The sequence below is a fragment of the Bison bison genome, unplaced genomic scaffold, assembly GCF_000754665.1.
Source record: "Bison bison bison isolate TAMUID 2011002044 unplaced genomic scaffold, Bison_UMD1.0 scf7180017864452, whole genome shotgun sequence".
Taxonomy (NCBI): Eukaryota; Metazoa; Chordata; class Mammalia; order Artiodactyla; family Bovidae; genus Bison; species Bison bison.
Window position 1 is genome coordinate 7,856,333 of NW_011495014.1, and position 22,092 is coordinate 7,878,424.

Consider the following 22,092-nt stretch of genomic DNA (forward strand, 5'->3'; position numbering starts at 1 on the left):
AGCTCTAGAACCTGAACACTCGCCCTCCTGTCCCTGGTTTTTAAAGTCCTATTTATCATAAACTAGAAATCCACAGACCCCCTCACTAGACAGAAAGCACTTCAACCAGCAAATGCTTCTCAAAGGTTTGATTTACTTTTTTTTTTCCCTGGGAGAAGAGATTGGCCAATTGACACTATGCAGCAATCAGAAAAGGCTCACTTTTGATCTTGCTGCTTGTGCAGCCGATGAAACGGCTCCTGCCATTGGTTAACTGCTGACAGTAATTTAATTAGATAGACATTAATTAGGATAATCACCTGGCTCCTGGTCGCAGCGATCATGGCAAATTGAAGGGGATGATTTTATTGTTGGTTTAGGGGGGTGGGGAATGTGTGTTGGTTTTACGTGAGCACTGTTGTGTCACCTTTAAGCTTTGTGACCACTGCTTTAGGAAGATTCAAAGATGTGCAATTTACTAAACATTTCCTACCTTCCCCCTCCCCCTCCTTTGGAGCTGAGGGGCGGAGGAGGGAATTCGACGATGCTAGGAGACTTTTCGGATCTGAATGAGCCAAATATTCAGTTGAATGTAACGATTTCAAGTGCAAAGTATACAAAGCGCGAGCCGGTGGCCTCTTCTCGCCCTGTAAAAGTTCCAGAGTCTGTCTTTTCCAGTTAATACAGAAGCACAAGACACCTGAGCCAGTCCTTTGTGATCAGGTCCTGCGTGTCCTCAACGAACACCCCCACCAACACACACCCTTTTAACTCCATACAGAAATAAATAAATCACTGCTACTGAGCGCCACAGCCATGAAAGTGAGCGGGAAGGGGGAGTCGTGGGGGAGAAAAGCAAGCAATTCAGCCACCCCATCCACCCACCTCGGGAAGATTCGGTTTCTTGGTTGAGCACAGAAACAGTGACAATCAATGATCTCCTTTTTAAGTTTTGAAATAATCATAAGCTGTCGGGTTGAAGTGCCTTAATGTATTTGCAGTGATGTTTACGAGGTCTTTCTTAAATATTTAATCAGCGAGCTTGGTCGCAGATTATCTGAAGAGCATCTAACTGGGGGCGGGCGCCATGCATCCCTCACGTCCCACTGCACTTCCTTCTCTCCGAGGTACGGCCTTGGCGACAGGTTCAAAAGCCTCGCCAGGAAAAGAGAGGGCCGAATCCTCGCGCAAATCGGTTCGCTAGAAGCGCTGATCTGGGGAGACAGAGTGGAAGTGGTGTCAACGCAGTGATCTTTATGGAAGACTCGTGTGTGTGTGTGTGTGTGTGTGTGTGTGTGTGTGTAATGTTTATATAATCTGGAGGAGAGAAAAAGAATCCATGCCAATAATTTTAAAATGAGAAAGAATTTAAAGAGGGATAGAGAAAAGAACCAGTTTAAAAGGATGTTGGCACAAATAGATAGCACGAAGCCCAAAGCAACCCCGAGGTGTAAGAAGAGATCTCCTGGTACTGGTTCCACGGAGCAACTCAGTCTCCGCCCGAACCAGAGAGCCAAGAGCAGCAGAGGGTTCACCGCCCAAAGCTGCTTCGCGTGGCGGGCACCCGCCAGCCCGCCCTCCTGTGGCTTTCCCGGGACGGCCGAGCCGCGCGGGAACCAGGAGGAGGAGCGCAGCGCCGGAGCTCGGCTCGGCCCCGCGTGCTGGCTGGCGGGCCGGCTCCAGGCGGGGCACCGCGGGGCCGGCGGCGGGAGAAGCCACCCCCGCGCTCGGCGCTCGGCCCTAGGCCAGCCGCCTTGCTCCGGCTCCATTGTCTAAGGTCTCTAAGCGGCCCGAGAGTAGGCTCCCCAGCACCCAGGCGATCGCGAGGGGGAGCCGCCCGGATACCCGGGGAGCGCGGAGGCTGGCGCGTACCCCAGGGGGACACACTCTTTCTGTGCCGGAGGCTTGGCCTGGGCGCCTCCGCCCGGTGGAGCTCATGCCTTCTTCCAAGAGTGTATCTGCCTTCCCCTCGCCCCCGCCGCTCCCGGGGGGAAAGGGCGCCCAGGACACTGGGTGTGTCCTGCCTTGATAGCGAGGGGTTTCCAGACTCGACCTGTGCCTACGCGGGCGCATTTGGAGAGCGCCGCCTGGGTGGGCCCAGCGGTCAGCGTCCAGCCCGGACTGCGCCCCGGTGGCGGTTGGGGCGCCTCGGCCCCAGAGGGCATCAGCTGTGGCCTCCACCACGGCGCCGCAAGCAAGGTCCGACGCGGGCGGCCCAGGGCTGGAAGGGTTGATGACCAGATGTCCCAGACTCAAGCCGATATAGTTTTCTGGGAGAAAAATACAGCCAGACCCCATTTTCCTTTAAAAAGCTTCATAAACAAGCAGGGGCTTAATTACTAAGGTGTTGGGAGATGGGGGAAGGGACCGTGGCTATGACATTATTGATGCTTTTTTTTCCCTTTTGCCCTGTTTGGCCTACTGTTGCTTTCCTTTCATTAACTTCTTTGTCCCTGAATGCCTTTCTTTCCACTGTTTCCAAGGTTGCCCACCTCCCACTCCCTCAGTGGGACAGAGCCTTAAGTGTGTAGCAAAAAAGCAGAGACTCTACCTGGGCTCTTTGTCAGGTTTTTTTTATTCCTAGTACCCTGAGTTGGCTTTTTTTAAAAATGAAGAATGCTAAAATGACATGTTAAAGTTCAGAAGAGGGAGAGTACACCTCCCTCAGTTTTTAAGGCATTGGATTGGAAGATAAACAGGAACACTCACTCAGATAATCAGGATTCATTCAGTGATTCCTCAATACAGGTTTATGCCTTTAATATGCATGCTCAAGAAGGAAGACTAAGGTTTTTCTCAAGATCAGCACATCTGCTCTTGACTCATACTTCTGTAGAGCTGGGCTTCCCAAACTTTAAATATGCATATGACCCACACCAGGATTCTGGATTCTGATTCAGTAGGTCTGTATGTATGATGAACTCCCAGAAGACTCAGGTGCTCCTGGTTCAAGCAGATCACACTGAATAGTGAGGCTGGAGTTTTTCATGCCCCCATACTAGTCTAAGAGGAAAGCAGGACATGTGAGGCAAGTTTTGGTTCTAGTGCAGCAAAATCCATAAATGTGCTCATATAAGCACACATGTACACACACACCTGAAGTGGCTTATAGAGCCTGTGGTTAAATAAGTTGTTTCAATGCCCGCCTAGGCTATCAGGCTGCTGCTGCTAGCTAAAATAGCTGTGCACTCCAAGACAAAAGTGTTCACAGAGCCTCTTCTTTGGGCATCCTTTTGATGGACTCCAAACCTATAAAAATTTAGGTTTTTTGCTAGAAGGGATTTTGAAATTGGGAACGTCTCCAACATGAACCAAGTGGGAGAACGTGAGATGTGACTGTGGGAAGTCCAGGAAGATGAGGTGATCAAGCAAGAACAAAAGGCAGGCCTTGTATAAGCCTTCTCAGTTGTTTTATTCACTCAGGAGCTATTTTTCAGGGGACTAAAGTGAAAGAGAAAGAAAAAAAAAGTTTCAAATGGAATGTTGAGAACAACCCTTCGATTACTCAGACCTTCTTCTGAGCGCATATTGTACCAAAAAAATCTTTACTAGCTCTCATGAACAGTATCTGTGCAAGAAGTCACAGAACCTTATTTATGTATGGGGGAAAATAATGTATGAAAAAAAACCCAGCTTGCACACAAGTTTAAAACAGGCAAAAGGAAAACTTCTACTAACTTCAACTCTTATATTTTAATTGTAAATGGTTGGCTGTTATAATCCCAACAATTAATACATATTACATATCCTACATAAAATATACCATCACTGTCTTTAAAAGAAGAAACCACAGGACAATCAAGAAATGCTCAAAACACCTCTCATTCCACCAAAAATGAGGCTGTGAAACATATTGGGAGTTTAAGCCACTTCCACTTAAGTTTCTAGCAACTTTTCATTAGGCTACCAAGGAAAGCCTAGGATTATTTAAATAGGACAGTAATTTGGTTCATCATATTATTCATACCACCTCTAGCAGAGGCTAAGTCTCAATTCTAAATCCCCAAGTAAACTCCCCTTTAATGAAGCCTTAGAAACATTTTTACCATATTTTCACAAAGGGAGAGACAGAATTAAATGTTATTTGTCTCCATACTTTTTGCACATTTCTTGGAGGCCCTGGTAGGGTACTGTCCCATGAATGAATACTAATGAGAACAATTACTTATGTACATCAAGTTAGAAACAGGATGAAATATCTCTGAAAACTGCCATTAGTCAAATTTTTGTCTTTATCAGGAAACTGGGTCTTTCTCAGTTAATTTAAGATGAGAGAAAACAATGACAAACTTATTGCTTATGTACTCAAGATATTAATTAACATTATGGCTCCATTTCTCATTTTGCTTGAAGACATTACACACCTTCTACAGCGGTCTCAGCTAAAGTCTAGTGAAGTATGCAGCAAGCAACTAACTCCCAATTTCAACATTGTTGGTGGAATGTACCCTTTAAAAAGAAAATCACAAAAGTCTAAATTTAAATTGCCTCCCTTTTCTTCTTATATTACTTATCTGAAATACTGGAAGTATAATGTGTTAACAAGATATTGAGTATACAATATTAACTTGTGACAAATACTTTTAATATGTCAACATTTTTCTGGGTTACTCACTAATGAGGTAGCCACTCATTAATGGCAGGCATTTTACATTTGTGAAGTTTTGTTATCATACTGATGTTTTGTGTTACCTTAAATTGCAAAGGGAAACATATCGTTGTGTGAGATTTCTAGAGCACTGTCAAATGTTATTCTATCAATTCCACCCAGTGCCAAAAAGACCTCAGGAGACATAGATTGTAAATGTATTTTATTTTGTAAGCAACAATCAAAATATATTTGTGTTACTGATTTCTTCAAATATTAAACGGGATCTTAACAAAATTTGTCCACTTTGATGTATTCTTATACAACTTTGGAATCTGCAAAGACCCTGACTAAAGAAATAGAAGTAATTGCACAATGGAGACTGAAGGTGTTACAGTGCTGCAAATGATGCCAGATGTCTTATTTTTAACCAAATACACCTTCAGAGGTCCCTTGATTTTGAGCATTAGGAACAACAGAGGACTATACACTGAAAGTATCACTAAAAGCTTTTTCCATTACTTTATTTAAATACAACAGTATCCAACATAGCTGCTAAACACTGGACAATATTTGAAGTCATAAGTACATCCACATGTTCCTCCAAATGACGTTTGGGGTCCTAAAAGAAAAAAAGAATAAGGAAAGGGAAAAAAAAAAAACAAGAACCATATTACTGGTAGACGAATTGCTTAGATTTTTTTTTAGTAGCTGATGAAATCGGTAAAGAAAACCAAACTTAAATGTATATATATATTTTAAAATTTTGTTTTCCTAATATACTATTATATTTTCAGGATTACTAAATCTGTTAAAATGTTAAGGAGCTGATAAAATAAATGAAAGGTTGATTTACACAATGTTATGACTACAGCAGAAATATAAAGAGTCACAAGGAATTCTATACAGTTTGAAATCATCTGATAAAAAAAGTTAAGAGCATTTTATATGTATGTATAAGCCTGATTATAGGTGTATATTTTCTGCCATTCACATATATTCAACATCTGAGAGAGTACTTTGCTCAAAGCAGACACATACCAATAGGCAAGAGTTCAATGTAAATCTCATCACTTCCTCTATAATTTTAATTTAATATCTATATGATTTTAATATTTCACAAATAGTACTTTAAATCAGAAATACTCTTGGATCAATAGTTACTATTAGTAACTTAAAAATTTAAATACAATTTGGATCAATTCTAAAATGTTAAGAATATTTCATGTAGCTATTTTGAAAAAATGTATCACAGAAAAGAATATAGGTACAATCCATTAATTTAAACCTGATCAAATCTGTATTTGAAATATGAGTTAAAAATAAGGCTTAAAGTTGCACTGTAATAAAGGAAGTTAAATTAAAATGCTTAATATACATTTATGTTTAAGGCTGAGCTGATTGAAATATTTCAGCTAAAAACTTGAAAGCTTTGATATAAAGGGTATACATTGTACAAAATAAAAAATTCTCAATTAAAGCATTATTTTCTTATATGAATTGCTAAAATACCAAGAATCCTAACTTTAAAAAAATGTTCACCACTGAAACTACTTCTTGGCTGTTGCTTTCTGAACTACAATTTCAATACGTTGATTTCTTTAAAACACCCAGACACACAACACGCTACAGATAATTTCAAATAACCAGACCATAATATTAAATTTTCTTTAGTTAAAAAAAACAAGCCTTAGGGCATTTTAGGTGAATGAGTCTAACACTGGCGAGAGAAAAAGACACTGGTCTGATTCCATTATAGCCAGTTTTGCCTTTGCCACGCAGTAGGCCAAACCAGTGAAGTACGATATTTTAAAAAATGATTCTGATGATTATTAAACTTTGCAATTATATATATTTTCAGTTTCACTTTTAATTTACTCCTTTTATTTGCTGCTAACTGTTAAATTGAATCTATATCAAGAAACTATAGCATCAGAGTTATTTATTCAAGAAATAGTTACTGAATGCTGGGTTCCAAGTTGGTGATCTAATATTACATATTAGAATAAAATATGTAGTGGGAAAAGACAACAAGGGTGACTGTATCATACCGGATGAAAGAATAAGATGAATTATATCTCATTTTGGTTTTGGAGGGTTTCTACTGTTATTTAAACCATAATATTCAGAATGCAGTGGGATTTGACTTCATCAATCATGATATTTAAGTTAGAACCTTTGCCCCTACTGCTCTATTGGAGTAACTGGTTTTGCAGCAAATTGGTAACACACTTCCCGCAGTTATCTACATTACTTCTTGTGGCAGCTGGGTGATTCTTAGAGATTTCCCATCCAAGAATGGTCCTGGCCCAAACCTACATAGCTTGTGAGATGTGATGGGATCAGAGCATATGGTAGGATGGCTGAAAGCAAAGACAGCTTAGTGTCTTGCATCTGAAATATCAAGATTCTGCCAACATCAGCAATATGATAACCATGTTCCATGAAATGAAAAAATGTAATCAACATTCTTTAAAAAACAGTCTAATTAATCTGTAGATTCTTTTAATTGGTTGGTGTGTTCCCCCCCAACCTTCAGAAAAATAGGAACTGAAATATATATTTCATCTTGGTAAAGTGAAAGAGCAAATACTTGAAACCCTTTCTCTTCACTCAGTAAAATTCAACAGGGCTTTAATCTTTCTCAAGAATATTACCTATAAATTGAAGTCTACATATTGACAGATTATATATCATTTTAAAAACTGTTATGTATGAAATAAACCCACCATTCTATTATCTTCAAGGATAATATTATTTCAGATAAAAATAATACTTGGAAAATTAACTCAGGATGCAAGTTTCCTAATTTATTTCTACTATTTTCACTAAAAATAGTATTTCATGGGTATATATTTGTGATTTACTTCTCTATAGCTGGCAAAAAGACTCTGACATCAAATAATTCAGTGACCTTTAAAATTAGCATCACATTTACATGACAGAAGAAAAATGTAGAGTGAACACAGGAAAAAAAAAAATCATACAGGCTCCAAAATAGTTTTAACTCTCAAGAACATGTTACTATGTGACCATATAATCTATTACAGTATACCTCACCTGCTTGCCAACATTCTTTATTGCCAGCTGTTCAGGGGTCATCTTATCTTCTTCTTCTACAGCCTGTGAATGAAACACAAAGGACAGAGTTTCAAATTATAAATGTGCTTTTCCCACTGCAAAATAATCAAAGATGATAATAATCATTAATTTTCATTCACAGAATCTTTTGTTCAAGCAATTTATTGGGCAAAAAAGCAATTCTGCCAATCCTTCAGGGTAATAAAAACTATCACCACCATCATTTTGAAAACAGACTTAAGAAATTTGTCCAAAAAAACCCCCCAAAACTGAAAATATCAAATTGGATCACCAAATGGAAGTGTCAACCATTTGAAAACTGTTATGGAATTATCTGATGGATGGCTAAACTGGAAGAAGGAAGAACCTAAGGCAGCTGCTTGTGGCACTGGGGTACTAACTAGTTTATTTTGTCTTCTTTTCCTACTTTCTCTATGTTTCTCCCACAGTTCCCTATTATTTTGTCTCCTTTTTCTTGTCAGCCAAACCCATGCACACCCAGTATCTATTAGGAGGCTTCCCAGGTGGCACTAGTGTTTAAGAACCCATCCACCAACGCAGGAGACATAAGACACACAAGTTCAACCCCTGGTTTGGGAAGATCCCCTGGAGGAGGGCATGGTAACCCACTCCAGTACTCTTGCCTGGAGAATCCCATGGACAGAGGAGCCTGGCAGGCTGCGGTCCATGGGTTCACAAAGAGTCAGGCACGACTGAGGGACTAAGCACAGCACAGCAAAACACTTAGGATCAAAGGACCTGCTGCTGACTTTTGATCCACACCTAACAGATCATACAGTATCTTCCCTTAATACTTTCACATATTTAAATCTCTAAAAGTAAAATATGTATTCAGAAAATTTTCTCATTTCTCCACATGATTTTTCATAATCATGAAGAAATAGAGTAATCTGAGGTTTTCAACACCAAAAAACTACTTGAATTAAATGCCAAATCAAGTAAAAATTAAATCAATCAAACCATATAAACAAATCACTTTCTACTATTTTCAGAGTCAGCTATAAACTTTTATGTGTACGATCATAAATTTTCTAGCAGAATAATTTTGAAATAATTACAGCATTTACATTAGCTACCACTCTTGCCCACTACCCTAATAATGGCACCACCACATAAACCCTTTATTGAGAATTCTAAGTTTAAGGAACCTCCTTCTGAACAGTTTTGAGTATGCCACTGCGGGGAACTAGGACTCTGCATCAGGTGAACTCCTAGTCTATGATTTATTCCTAGCATTTTAATAGATGGAAAATGAAGAAAATTTAAGTATCATCAATCTTAAGAAATAATACCCCAGGACTTTATATGGTTACAAAGAGTCGGGGGGTGGGCAGTGAGAAGATATGGGTAGAAAGCAGGAAACCAAAATCCCAGTGAGGGTTAGATTTGGATACTCTAAACTTAATAATCTCACAGCTGCCAAATTTCTTCATGTGTGAACAATGAACATGTAGGAAATGCAATCATCAGACATTTCCCATAAACTGGGAAGTTTGGCTGCATTTCACACCTTCTTAATAGTTTTGTAAACAGAGAACTTGAAAATGAGCAAAGATGGCAAGTATCTAATTTTATAAATGGACAAACTATCTGGAGAATATTCCCCAGTAGAACCAGCCTAAAGGGAAGATGGTGAATAAGTATTGTATCTATCTACTGATTATTAAAGGATCCTTATTTACAACACATCATTAGGAAATACATTTATGACTCCTAAGACTGAAAGAAGAGAAAATAAGTTAATAACACTCCAAATCCAGAATTCCCTAGACAGAGAATATGTTCATTTTCAGAGTCAGATGTCACTCATTATTCTCAACTAGTTAAAACAGGGATCTCCAAAATTGTGTCTCCCATTATCTTAGTGTCTTACATACATGCAAACACTGGCAACACATAAAAAGTTTGTCTTTCTAAATTACCTTTACAAATCATGACACTGTATCTTACCAATTTGAAAACATTAGATGAATGGAACAATTCACGTAAGTTTGTACTCTATATCCATTCAGTGTTAGTTGTTCCATGCTCATGCCAGCAATAGTACTTTACAGTATTGGAAGGAGGTAAGGGTTTTGGAATTTGGCTCAAAATACCAATCCATGTACAAAACAATTATTATGCAGTATTCTGGAGTGTTGCAAATATCAAAGATGGCAGACATGCAAAGATGAAAGTAAAAAACCACATAAAGCACTGATCCTATTTGAAAGGTTAAACAGAATATAAAAATAAAAAGAATTTAAAAAGCTCTCACTCAGTTTTTAAAATCTTTTATATCATTTAACCACTTTACCAATTAGTTTTTCCATTTCCAATAATTAAAAGAGAGAGTTCACAAACTCTTTGAGAAGTGCAGATGGTAAAAAGTACTCCCAGCCATAGATGCCATCTGGAAAACGAGGAGCAGCTGTAGATTTAGGCATATACGAAGGTTGCAAACCCCCATGACAAAAGAGTAAGCACATCTCTTACATTCTGAGATAGACTAGATCATCACAACAAACCCCTAAATATTTTCTCCATCTACCTCAGTTACCTTTATCACTTTACCATTCTGGGCAAGACCAGTTTGTCTTCATTCTGGCTAGTCACCAGGAAAAATTAAGAAATGGTACCAGCAGAAACAAATGAAATTCAGGCACAGGCAATGTCCTCACTAGGGGAACTTCTGTGTTTATGGCAACTTCTGTGATTTGGCATCAAATTTTGCTTTTGCATTCGTGCTCTTCGGTTTACTCAACCAACAAAAAAGCACTGAAAATGTTTGTGGCTATTCACACTAGAAACGTTTTTAACAGTTTATCAACAAAGACCCCCAGATGGCTATCCCATCATGCACGGTCTGCACAGTTCTAAGAAATTCCTGGAATTTGGTCTGTTATGTTATCACAATCCCCTTAGATGTACCCCCTATCTTCAAGAGGCTTTTACCAAACCCATTAATCTCACTGTCTTTTTTCTGGTAATGGTCAAATTTCTCAAATGGAAAACCTCTGTTTTAAACTTGACCATTTTATTTTCCCTTTGACAAACATGGATTGGGTCCTTGGCACTTCATTAATATGATTTTAAGGATCTCTCCACCTTGTGAATTCCAATAGATTCCATTTCCCTGGACTTTCTGAAGACCTTTTCTAATACACCCTTTTCTTTTTTAATTCTTTAACCTCTGCTTTTATGACATCATGTCTCTTATTTCACTTTATTGTTGTTCAGTCACTAAGTCGTGTCTGATTCTTTGCAACCCCATGGACTGGAGCATGCCAGGCTTCCCTGCTTTCACTATCTCCCAGAGTTTGCTCAAACGCATGTCCATTAAGTTGATGATACCAACCAATCATTCTACCCAAGCCCATTTCTTGGGCTTCTTTTTTTCCCTTTGACATGTTTGCTGTACTCACTCTATAACATGCCATGCTCCCAATTAAGCACATGCTTTATAAAAATCACGTGTATGGTATATTATTTCATCACTAAACAATCTCTGCATAACTGTCAGTGAATGTAACATAGGCATTTTACTTTATTCTTGATTTTTATAGAGTCAATGAATTGACTAACTGAAAATCACATTATGGGTTATGAGGATTGAGAGTAAGTTTAAAGAAATGGCTTTTATAAAACATACTTGGGAAAGCAAAATTAACAAACATGAAACAATTAGAAAATTCTTTGAGAAAGTATTACAGGCGTGAATATGGAGAACAAAAAAATGGGTTTCCTACAATCACTGGCAATTAAACATTAACATATACATAGAAATATACAGAATCCTTAAAACATTCCACTGAAATAGTTAATCTACATTTTTACATAAAGAAATTAGGCACGATCTTCTTTCTATATGTTAATTACATCAATATTTATACTATAAATTTTCTAACTCTCCTTTTGAAAGTGCTTATAACACTGTAGTACATTTCACGCATATCCTCAAGAGCAGAATTTTCATTATTTTATATATTAGTAAGTAACTATTAAGTACTCACTACAAATAAGACAGTTCTTCAAGAAGGTCACATTTGAGGTTTCCTCTCCCTGCCTATAAATCACAAATTATAATACAGTATGAAATAAACAAAAAATGAGTATACTCAATGAAATGGGGACACAGCCAATAATAAGTCACAATAAAATTGTGACTTAAATACAGTCCTATCTATCTCCAAAGACCTCAAAGCAACATTCATGGCCAATTTGGGAAATACTTAGTTTTTAATGACACATTCTGAATAAAGCAAACCTGTGATTTATTAAGTGACCCTAAACAGTGTAAATTCTTTCTAAAAATACTAAAAGGAATCCAACTTTAAAATGTAATTATATAAAACATATAAAATAAAGAGCATATGTGTGTGCCCGTACAAGTGTTGTATGCATAATAGAAATTGTGGTTTAGGTTGTACAAAAAATTTCTGTGGCAGAGTCTACTACTAGTTACATACATACATACTAGTTACATACATACATACACACGAGTTACATACATACATACGAGTTACATACATACATACTAGTTACATACATACATACATACGAGTTACATACCCAACATATGTCTTTTCCTTCTTTTGTAATATAGCCTTGATTTTATTAAACACAGCTATGCTCCCAGATAAAAGACTGTATTATAGAGCCTTTCTCAAAGCAAAGTATGTCCACTTGATTAAGTTCTGCCAATGAGATATAATCAGAAGTGCTGTGTGGGACTTATAGAAAGGACCCTGAAAAGGAACTGATTTATCTGAGAAGTATCCTTTTTTGCCCCTGCATTTCTTTCTGTTGCTTGAAACTCAGATGGGATGGCTAAAGCTTTAGCAGCCACCAGGAATCATGAGGAAATACAAAGGACAAAAGCCAATACAGGGAAAGTGGGGCAAAAGATGGAGATATCTGGGTTTGCAGTAATTTCAAAGTTTCACAAGGCCTTGAACTGCAAGAGATATACACTCCTATTTTGTTTAATCCATTGTTACTTCAAGCTAACACAATCTTAGTTATAACTAAAACATACTTGGTACAAAAACTGAAAAAAATCCAGGATTTACACGAAGTATAAAATTCCCCTACCGTCCACCTTGGAGGTGACACTGTTAACAGCATAATACATTGAGATATATGAGAGATAGAGAGGTTATCACTGGAAAATGGGGGGAAGGTCACATAGCAGGAATTTTTAATATTGCTATACAATTTCATTTTATATACATAAGAGCAAGTTTTAAATATTTCTTTAAGTTAGTACTTATAGAATTTCATTCCTCATAATAAATCCTTAAAAAGAGAACATGTTGGCTTAAAGAGCTAACGTGCACTTAAAAGTGAAAGATAAAATGGGAGATGCCTTCAAAATGTCATATATCAGTCTTTATTTTCCCACTAGTGGCACATTCTCCCAAACCACTTTTTTCTATTTGAAAAGAAAAAAGAAACTACTTGTATTATTAACTTTTTCTTTGAATACTTTATAATAAAGTTGAACTTTTTTTCATGTTTATATGCCACTTGTCGTCAGTGAGTTTTCCAGTTTTGTTATCAATTTATTACTGTTTTTTAAAATTATTTTGTAGGAACTATGCGTCTATTATGTACTCTTTGGCTACTAGCCTTTTCTGCGTTATAGGTATAAATATTTTCTGCTGGCCGTACTCCTAACAAGCATTCAATAAATGTCATTTTTATTGCAGACAAACTTTACTGTTAATCAAAAATTTAAAAGCTCACTGATATTTTTACTAACACTAACGTAACCTTTGGGAAGCTTGACCACATCTTTACAAATATTGAGCCTTCCCTTACAGAAACAAGAGAATTTATTCACAAATGCTTTTTTTACTGTATTTCAAAGAAGTCATATATATTTATACATTTACATTTTTATGGTAGTTATTCCTAAGTATTTTGTAATTTTGGATGCTACTGTGAATTGATTTGCCTTTTATAACTCATTTCACCATATGTAACTGCATGGTTACTGTAACCTATATAATTCTCAATCATAATAGTTCTAATAGTATTCTAGTTTAGTTTCATATATTTCTATGTTTGATTGCAAACATATCTTATCATACTTAAATAATGATAATCTGGCCTGATTTCCTAATATTTATATATTGTTTTTCTTATCTTATTGCACTAGCGTTAAAACAAGACTTTCTTATTTAATACAGCTACTTTAGTAAACCAAATGTAATCATATAATTATTTATTTTATGTTACATAAAAGTTGCATCCAAACTTTCTTTCAGGTTACTAAGCAGTTGAGTTTTTCTACCCAAAGTGTAAACTATCAAATCTCTGAATTTATAGGGCCACATGTTTGAAAACAAAGTAAATTTTTATGTTTTTATGCTATTCTTAAAAATGTCTTCTACAATTCCTTTTTTCTCTGGCATACTTATTTACAAATATCTAATCAAATATTATCAGTTTTGAAATATTGATGCATCTTGGCATGAATAAACTAGTAGATTTGAAATAAAAGAGTTGTGGGTGTTGAAGTTCAGTAATTATAGAGAAATCAACAATTAACAGTCAAGCAGAATCTCAGCGTGGACTTCAGACTTGAAATCAAAAAGTTGATACAAAAAAATTTAATTATTTTCTAACCTTCTTTCACTTTCAGAGCTAACTGGCACCTAACTATAATTACCTTAGTTTAAAACGCCAACCAATTAAAAAGAATACTATGAGAACTAGTTGTATGGGCCTTTCTTTTTATATTTTAAGTGTTACTAAAAACTCCACCACATTCTCTTTCAATCACAGAGGGAATTACAGCCCCAAATTTGGACTCCTTCATATCACAGCTTACACATTGTTTTCATTTTATAACCAAACCTTACAAGTTTTTGAGTACTACAGAGATTTTTTAAAACTGTAAAATAGGAAAAACTTCTGTGGATGGGCAGCAGTAACCATAAATAGGTTATTTCCTGGCAGTGATACCAATAAGAATTTACTTAAACTTGTAATGTTACAGAGGAATGAAAACCATTCCTACAGTCTGCTGAATAATAACTTAAGTCTTAACTTTTTAATTTATAAAAGTTAACTGTTTTAAATATGATAAACGATTTCTTCTCTTTAATCTCTACAACATATACTAGAAACATTATATATATATTTCCCTATAATCTAGAACCAATGGAGATTTCTAGCTGGAACACTACATATAAATCAGGGCAATGCTCTTCAAAGCCAACCCTAATTCTGCTGGATTTTAGCTTGTATGGGCCCATCAACATTTTTTCCAAAGCTCTCCATTCTCTCAAAAGACTGGTTGTTAACTCTCGGCAAATCTTATACACTATCTCTTGGCTAGTATTTTGTAAGATGTCTTTAAATTAAAAAGAAAAAAATTATTATTATTATTATTATTATTATTATTATTATTTTTTGCTGTGACAACTAATATCAATTTTAACTGTCTCCAAAAGCTCTAGCCCTTGCTGTCAATTTTTAGTCCCACTTAGTGAACTGCTTTATTTACATTCTATTTTTCTTTTTTTGCCACACTGTGGCTTGTGGTATCTTAGTTCCCTGACCAAGGATTAAACCTGTACCCTCAGCCATTAAAGTGTGGAATCCTAACTAATGGACTGCCAGGGAATTCCTTACTTGTTTAATCTCTTTATATCCTTTCTCAATCTTTCAGTGCATGCATGTGTGCTAAGTAGCTTCAGCTGTGTCTGACTCTGTGCAACCCTATCGACTTATAGCCCACCAGGCTCCTCTGTCCATGAGATTCTCCAGGCAAGAATACTGGAGTGTTTTGCCATGTTCTCCTCCAGGGGATCCTCCCGACCCAGGGATCAAACCTGCACCTCCTGCACTGCAGGCGGATTCTTTATCAGGAAAGCCGCTCAATCTTTCTACTTCTACTTAAATTGGAAATGTTAACAGTATTAACATACTTCAAGTTACCTAGGCAGGAGAACTTTAATTCATCTTTGAGTCCTTCTTCTTTCACTTTATCTATCCAACTGGCACATTTTATTTTACTAATCTGTTGATACCTCTGTTCCTACTACCACTACTATAATCCACACAGACACTTACTACCTTTTGTTTGGGTAACAGAAGTTCCTCCTAAGAAGAATCTCCATTTCAAATCTCCTCTTAAAATACTTTCTTCTATACCTTTGTTAAATTATGTTTCTAAAGTCAGGTTCTGGGTATATCATGCCCCTAATCAAAAAATAAACTATTCAGACTGTTACTTGACTTCAGTAATTTAAAAATCTCTATTCCCCACTATTTACCCTTTTATGTACATGCTTCTTATCTACTCTACCCAAACACAGCTTCCTAAAGATGCCCTTGCCTATTCTGTCTCCAAGTCTTTGCTCATGACATTCAGCTGGCTTGGGGTAACATTTCTTTGTATTTCCAAATCTTACTCATGCTTTAAGGTCAAGTTCAAATGTTATTATTTTCTAAAACAGCATCCTGAGTCTCTCCCAGCTGAAAGGAAAAAGCTTTGAATTACAGGACTTCACCTGGACTTCTCTACGGCAGTGTTCTCTAAGTTCTAACTTGAATGGGTATACAAATTTCTTGGAAATCTTGTTAAAATGTAGATTCTGATTTAGTAGGTCAAAGAACCTGCATTTCTAACAAGATTACAAGTGAAATTGATGCAGCTGGTCTGTGGAAAATTTGAATAATAAGGTGTTATCAAACACACCAGTTATAGTCTAGTACTTTGGTACTAAACTTTTCTTACTGCTCTTATTTTCCTAAAAATGAATGAAGAATCCCTGTTTTCACTGAAAATTGCACAGAAGATACTTGATAAATATTTGTAACCATAACACTGTACATACAATATGTATATGTTTCACAAATCACAGGGTTTTGATCCTTTAATAGATCACAAGCTATATGTCCATGTACATAATATGTATATATATAACTGAAACAGAATGAAATCAAGTCAGATGAGAAATAAAATAGAATATATCATTTGTAAAAGGGTAAATATTGTTTCATAGAACTTCTGTTGTAATCCCTGGAGAAGGGAAAGGCTACCCACTCCAGTATTCTGGCCTGGAGAATTCCATGAACTGTATAGTCCCATGGGCTTGCAAAGAGTCGGACACAGCTGAGTGACTTTCACTTCACTTTACTTCTGTTGTAATATATACATATATACAAATACATTGCATGTATTGGGTCGAAATGTAAAATCTATTCTTTATATGGATTTTTGTCAAAAAGGTAGAAAAACATGAGTTGAACCATGTCCACCCTAAATGGATACACTGAAATCAAAACCTTGGTTATAGCTTAGAATTATGCTGCCACAAGCCAAAGAATACCTGGGGACCAACAGAAGCTGGAAAAGAAAAAGAAGGACCCTCCCCTGCTAGAGGCTACACAGGGAGTAAGGCCCTCCCAATACCTTGATTTTGGACTTCTAGCTTCAAATTGTAAAAGAACAGAAATCTGTGAATAAAATATTATCATGACCACGTATATTTGTGTGTGTGTGTGTGCATGTGATCAGTCTTTCAGTCACATCCGACTCTTTGCAACCCTATGGACTGTACCCTGCCAGGCTGTTCTGACCATGAGATTTCCCAGGCAAGAATACCAGAGTGGTTTGCCATTTCCTATTCCAGGGAATCTTCCCGAACCAGGAATCGAATCCAAGTCTCCTGTGTCTCCTACATTCGCAGGTGGATTCTTTACCACTGAGCCACCTGGAAAGCCCCACATACACTTTAGCGTACAATAAACATTTTTAGGAGATTCTTAAAATTATAACTTTTCTTACATTCTCATATGAAGTGGTCTCCCCTTGCTCTTTTTCTTTATATCATCCTGTTTACTGTCTGCACAGCACTAATTACAATATATTGTGTTGTGTTTATTTGTTGACTTTCTGTTTCCTCTGCCAGAAAGTAAATTCCACGAGGATAGGTCTTATGTCTTACTATATCCCCAGAGCCTGACATCTAACCAGTTTTCAGTAAATACTTATTTAATGAAAAACAGGAAGTTTCATACGTTACACGTTCAGTTCAGTTCAGTCGCTCAGTCGTGTCCGACTCTTTGCAACCCTATGAATCGCAGCACGCCAGGCCTCCCTGTCCATCACCAATTCCCGGAGTTCACCCAGACTCACGACCATCGAGTTAGTGATGTCATCCAGCCATCTCATCCTGTCGTCCCCTTCTCCTCCTGCCCCCAATCCCAAGTTACATGTTATGAAGTATTAAATGCTATTGTTGTTCACATCTCCTTGTTCTTCCTTCCCTTCCAAGAGAAAGTCCTCTGAACAATGGAAAGATTTCAAATGTAAAAGACCATTTTACGTGGCCTACAACCGGGGCTGGGGCTGGCTAACTACAGGCCATGGGTCAAATCCCGCCGGATGACAATTTTAGTAAATGTTTTACTAAGACACAGCTTCACGCATTCCTTTATGTATTTATTGTCTGTGGCTACTTTTACACTGTAACAGCAGAGTTGAGTAGTTGCAACAGACTGGATGGCCGGGATGGCCTGTAAAGCCTAAAAATATTTACTGTTTGATCTATAGAAATAGGCCGCTCTGCTTTTAACTGTTTATATAATGCCTAATAGCTAATCGCACATATTCCAAAGGTTATTAAGAAATAAATGTTGAAAATAAGTTTTTACCTTATTGTAATTTTTTGCTAATTCCAACATCTCTTTTACCACTGATTCATTATGTTTACAGTGCTCACTGTAGTCCTGAAGTGTCAAACCTTCCATCCAACTCTTCTTATGCAAATTTAATAACATCTAAAAAACATAAAGAAAAATTAATTATGCTTCTATACTGAAGAGATTTCCTTTATGTCTTGAAAAACAACTTCACAGACAACTTCTGGAATTAATGAATTTAAATTTAATTTTATTAATTTAAATAAACCCTAAAGAGCACCTTCCTAAATTTATATTAATAAAACTCTAAGGAATACTCCAACCCCATGGCCTTTGCATTTGCTGTCCCTCTGCCTCAAAGGCTATTTTCTTTATCCTTCTATCGCTTACCTTTCTCACTTCCTTAGAGATAGATGCCACTTCTCACCACCTTATAAAAAAGCCACTCCACACTATCCTAAACATCTTTCTTTCCTTAATCTGTTTTATTATTTTTATAAAACTATAAACAGCTGAAACTTGTGTTTTCTTGTTTAGTGCATTTCTCTCTCACTAAAGAGAAATCAACAAGGCAAGGACTTTAATTCAAGATCACCAAGGTCTAGATTCTCGAATCTAGATCATAATCTAATCATAGCAAATAATCAATAAGTATATACTGAATGAATGAAACTACTATGCTATGCATAGGATTTCTAACGGTTCATATAGCCCAGCTTTCAAACACCGAGATAAGGAGGTAAATGCTCCCATTTACTGAATGACTTTGTGTCAGTCTTTCTGAGCCTTTGTTTACATTATCTATGAATTGAAGGCTTGTAGATAATCTCCAAGTTTCCTTCAAATTCTAATATTCTGTCTATAACTTTTTAAATTTAAATTTTATATCAGAATGAAAAGTCATAAAACTGGGAAAAAAATCAGATTCATCCAGTTTGCAATCACATCAGCAAACTAGGATCAGATCCTATTAGTGATCACGGAACTAAACACCTTAGCTCATTATTTCTTAAATTGGACTCCTAGTTCTGAATACATATTCTTGGAAATTCGTCAGTTTTCAAGTTCAAATTCCTAAGACAGTTTTTGTTAAAGTCCTATTCTATAAATAATGTCGTTTAGTTGAGGACTACCAGTGAATAAGAAGAGTTTTCTAAATGATAAAATTACACAATATCAAAAAAATGGTGGCTACAGAATGATTGATATTTTCTTGCTATGAGAACCAGTATACTCTATTTAACTTTTTATTTTGTACTGAGGTGTACCTATTAGCTTCAGGGGAACAGCAAATGGACTCAGCCATACGTATACATATAACCATTCTCCCCCAAAGTCCCCTCCCATCCAGGCTGTCATATACCGTTAACCAGAGTTCCCTGTGCTATACAGTAGGTCCTAGAAGCAGTATACTTTAAGTGAGATCCACAGGGCACGAGGCTCTAAAGACATAGTCAGAAGTGAGTTTAGTTTAAAAGAACTGTTTGCAGCTAAAATCAGTACAAAGTTTTCCTTATACTGAAGAATAAGCTAGTCAAGCAAGTCAAAATCACCAATGAGAACTTCCAAGACACAAAAGCTCCAAATTCCCTGATTCCTCCCCTGGGGCTCATGGAGGCAAGAGTAATTTGAAAAAACCTAGAAAACTCCTGCACATGTAGCCCCAATTTCTTTGATTGCTTCCCATCTTCACCATGGATAATGTTTTAGAAATATATCTTTAGGAAATTTTGGTACAGTTGCAACTACCAATGTTATAAGAAAATGAAAGTGTTATTCGTTCAGTTGTGTCCAGCTCTTTGCAACCCCATGGACTGTAGCCCACCAGGTTCCTCTGTCCATGGAATTCGCCAAGCAAGAATAATGGAGTGAGTTGCCATTTCCTTCTCCAGGGGATCTTGCCAACCCAGGGAATGCTATAAAGCTAAAAATGCTATAAAGCTATATATACCAATGTTATAAAGCTACCTATAATTAAGTGCTGAGAACAGGATTTCTGTATGCTTCAAAAGCAAACCAAAAAATTTCCCAAAGAGCAGAATAATAATCCCACCTTGCCTGGACAACGATGGCACTGGGTCCCTCAGGTAAGACTTGGAGTTAAGTATACAAGTTGGTGGGATAAGAATAAAGGCAGGGGTTTTTGACATTAAGAAAGCACCTGAACTGAGCTATGCTAGGAACATAAATATACTATTAATTAATTATTTATATGTGTGCTTTTTTATATCAAGGATGGTAGCTAAAGTATCAAGAATGGATACTATAAAAGAAAGAAGAAAAAAAGTCTGATGTAATTAGATGGATATTTCCAAACAGCTGGGTCTCAGATATAAGACGGACAATATATTTATAATATATTTATGTATCTGAATGAATTTTTCAGTTTGTGTCTGAGTGGTACCCTTTTTACCCATGGCCTGTACCTAGTCTATATAAAACTAAAATAAGTGTTGAAAATGTACTTTCAGTTATCAACTAAATCTACCAAAGCTGGTATGAACTTTTGAACAAAAGCAAACCGATGGAAGAGAGCTTTATAGCTGTGTGTCTCCCCTCAGGTCAAGGAAGAAATGGCACCCTGCAGCACCTCACTCAAAACCATGCTCAAGCACCTAGGACCTTTGAGGGAGTATATTGGTGGCTTAGAAGTTTTAAATCCATAGTTTATCAAACTTCAGAAAATCTTACATGGCACATGCTCCCCACAAAATATAAATGAGCCAGAAAATGGAAGTGATTTGGTTGAAAGAGGAAGTATTATAGGGAGCCCTCTTACTCCACCTCCAGCACACCATATGCACTGGAATCCCTTCTAAGGTAACTCTGTGGGGAACACTTACAACTAGTAAGATCTTGTTTACTACTGATTACTTATCATGTTTGAACTTCAGAGTGCATGTAGTATTCAAAGCCTATTGGCTGCCAATAGTACTCATGGTCTTTAAGACTTTTTAAAGTCTTTCTCAGAGAGAAACACAAGAAGCTTATTTGGAGGATGACCAATTGCAGTAATAAAGAAAGAAAAACCAAGTCAGATTATAATTTCAAAAAGCAATAGGCAGAATATTTTAACTAGTTGAGAGAAAAACTGTACTCAAGATAACCCTAAATGAGTAGAAGCTAAAGAATATGCAGGTCAGGAAGCAACAGTTAGAACTGGACATGGAACGACAGACTGGTTCCCAATAGGAAAAGGAGTACGTCAAGGCTGTATATTGTCACCCTGCTTATTTAACCTACATGCAGAGTACATCATGAGAAATGCTGGGCTGGAAGAAACACAAGCTGGAATCAAGATTGCCGGGAGAAATATCAATAACCTCAGATATGCAGATGACACCACCCTTATGGCAGAAAGTGAAGAGGAACTCAAAAGCCTCTTAATGAGAGTGAAAGAGGAGAGTGAAAACGTTGGCTTAAAGCTCAACATTCAGAAAACAAAGATCATGGCATCTGGTCCCATCACTTCATGGGAAATAGATGGGGAAACAGTGGAAACAGTGTCAGACTTTATTTGGGGGGCTCCAAAATCACTGCAGATGGTGACTGCAGCCATGAAATTAAAAGACACTTACTCCTTGGTAGGAAAGTTATAACCAACCTAGACAGCATGTTGAAAAGCAGAGACATTACTTTGCCAACAAAGGTCCGTCTAGTCAAGGCTATGGTTTTTCTAGTGGTCATGTATGGATGTGAGAGTTGGACTGTGAAGAAAGCTGAGCACTGAAGAATTGATGCTTTTGAACTGTGGTGTTGGAGACGACTCTTGAGAGTCCCCT

The 22,092-nt window shown here is 37.0% G+C and overlaps 1 protein-coding gene across 2 annotated transcripts in view; it reads right to left on the reverse strand.

The window, feature by feature from the left end:
* Positions 1 to 4,773: 4,773 nt before the first annotated feature.
* The window catches only part of PSMD14 (proteasome (prosome, macropain) 26S subunit, non-ATPase, 14), a 110,868-nt gene continuing 93,549 nt past the window's right edge, over positions 4,774 to 22,092 (reverse strand). For both annotated transcript variants that reach the window (XM_010858969.1, XM_010858970.1), the window contains 3 exons: positions 18,323 to 18,448; positions 7,628 to 7,690; positions 4,774 to 5,189 (listed from right to left, as the gene is read on the reverse strand). In XM_010858969.1, the coding sequence (XP_010857271.1) occupies positions 5,091 to 5,189; positions 7,628 to 7,690; positions 18,323 to 18,448 (288 nt within the window). In that variant the 3' untranslated portion in view covers positions 4,774 to 5,090. The remainder of the gene's footprint in view (positions 5,190 to 7,627; positions 7,691 to 18,322; positions 18,449 to 22,092) is intronic.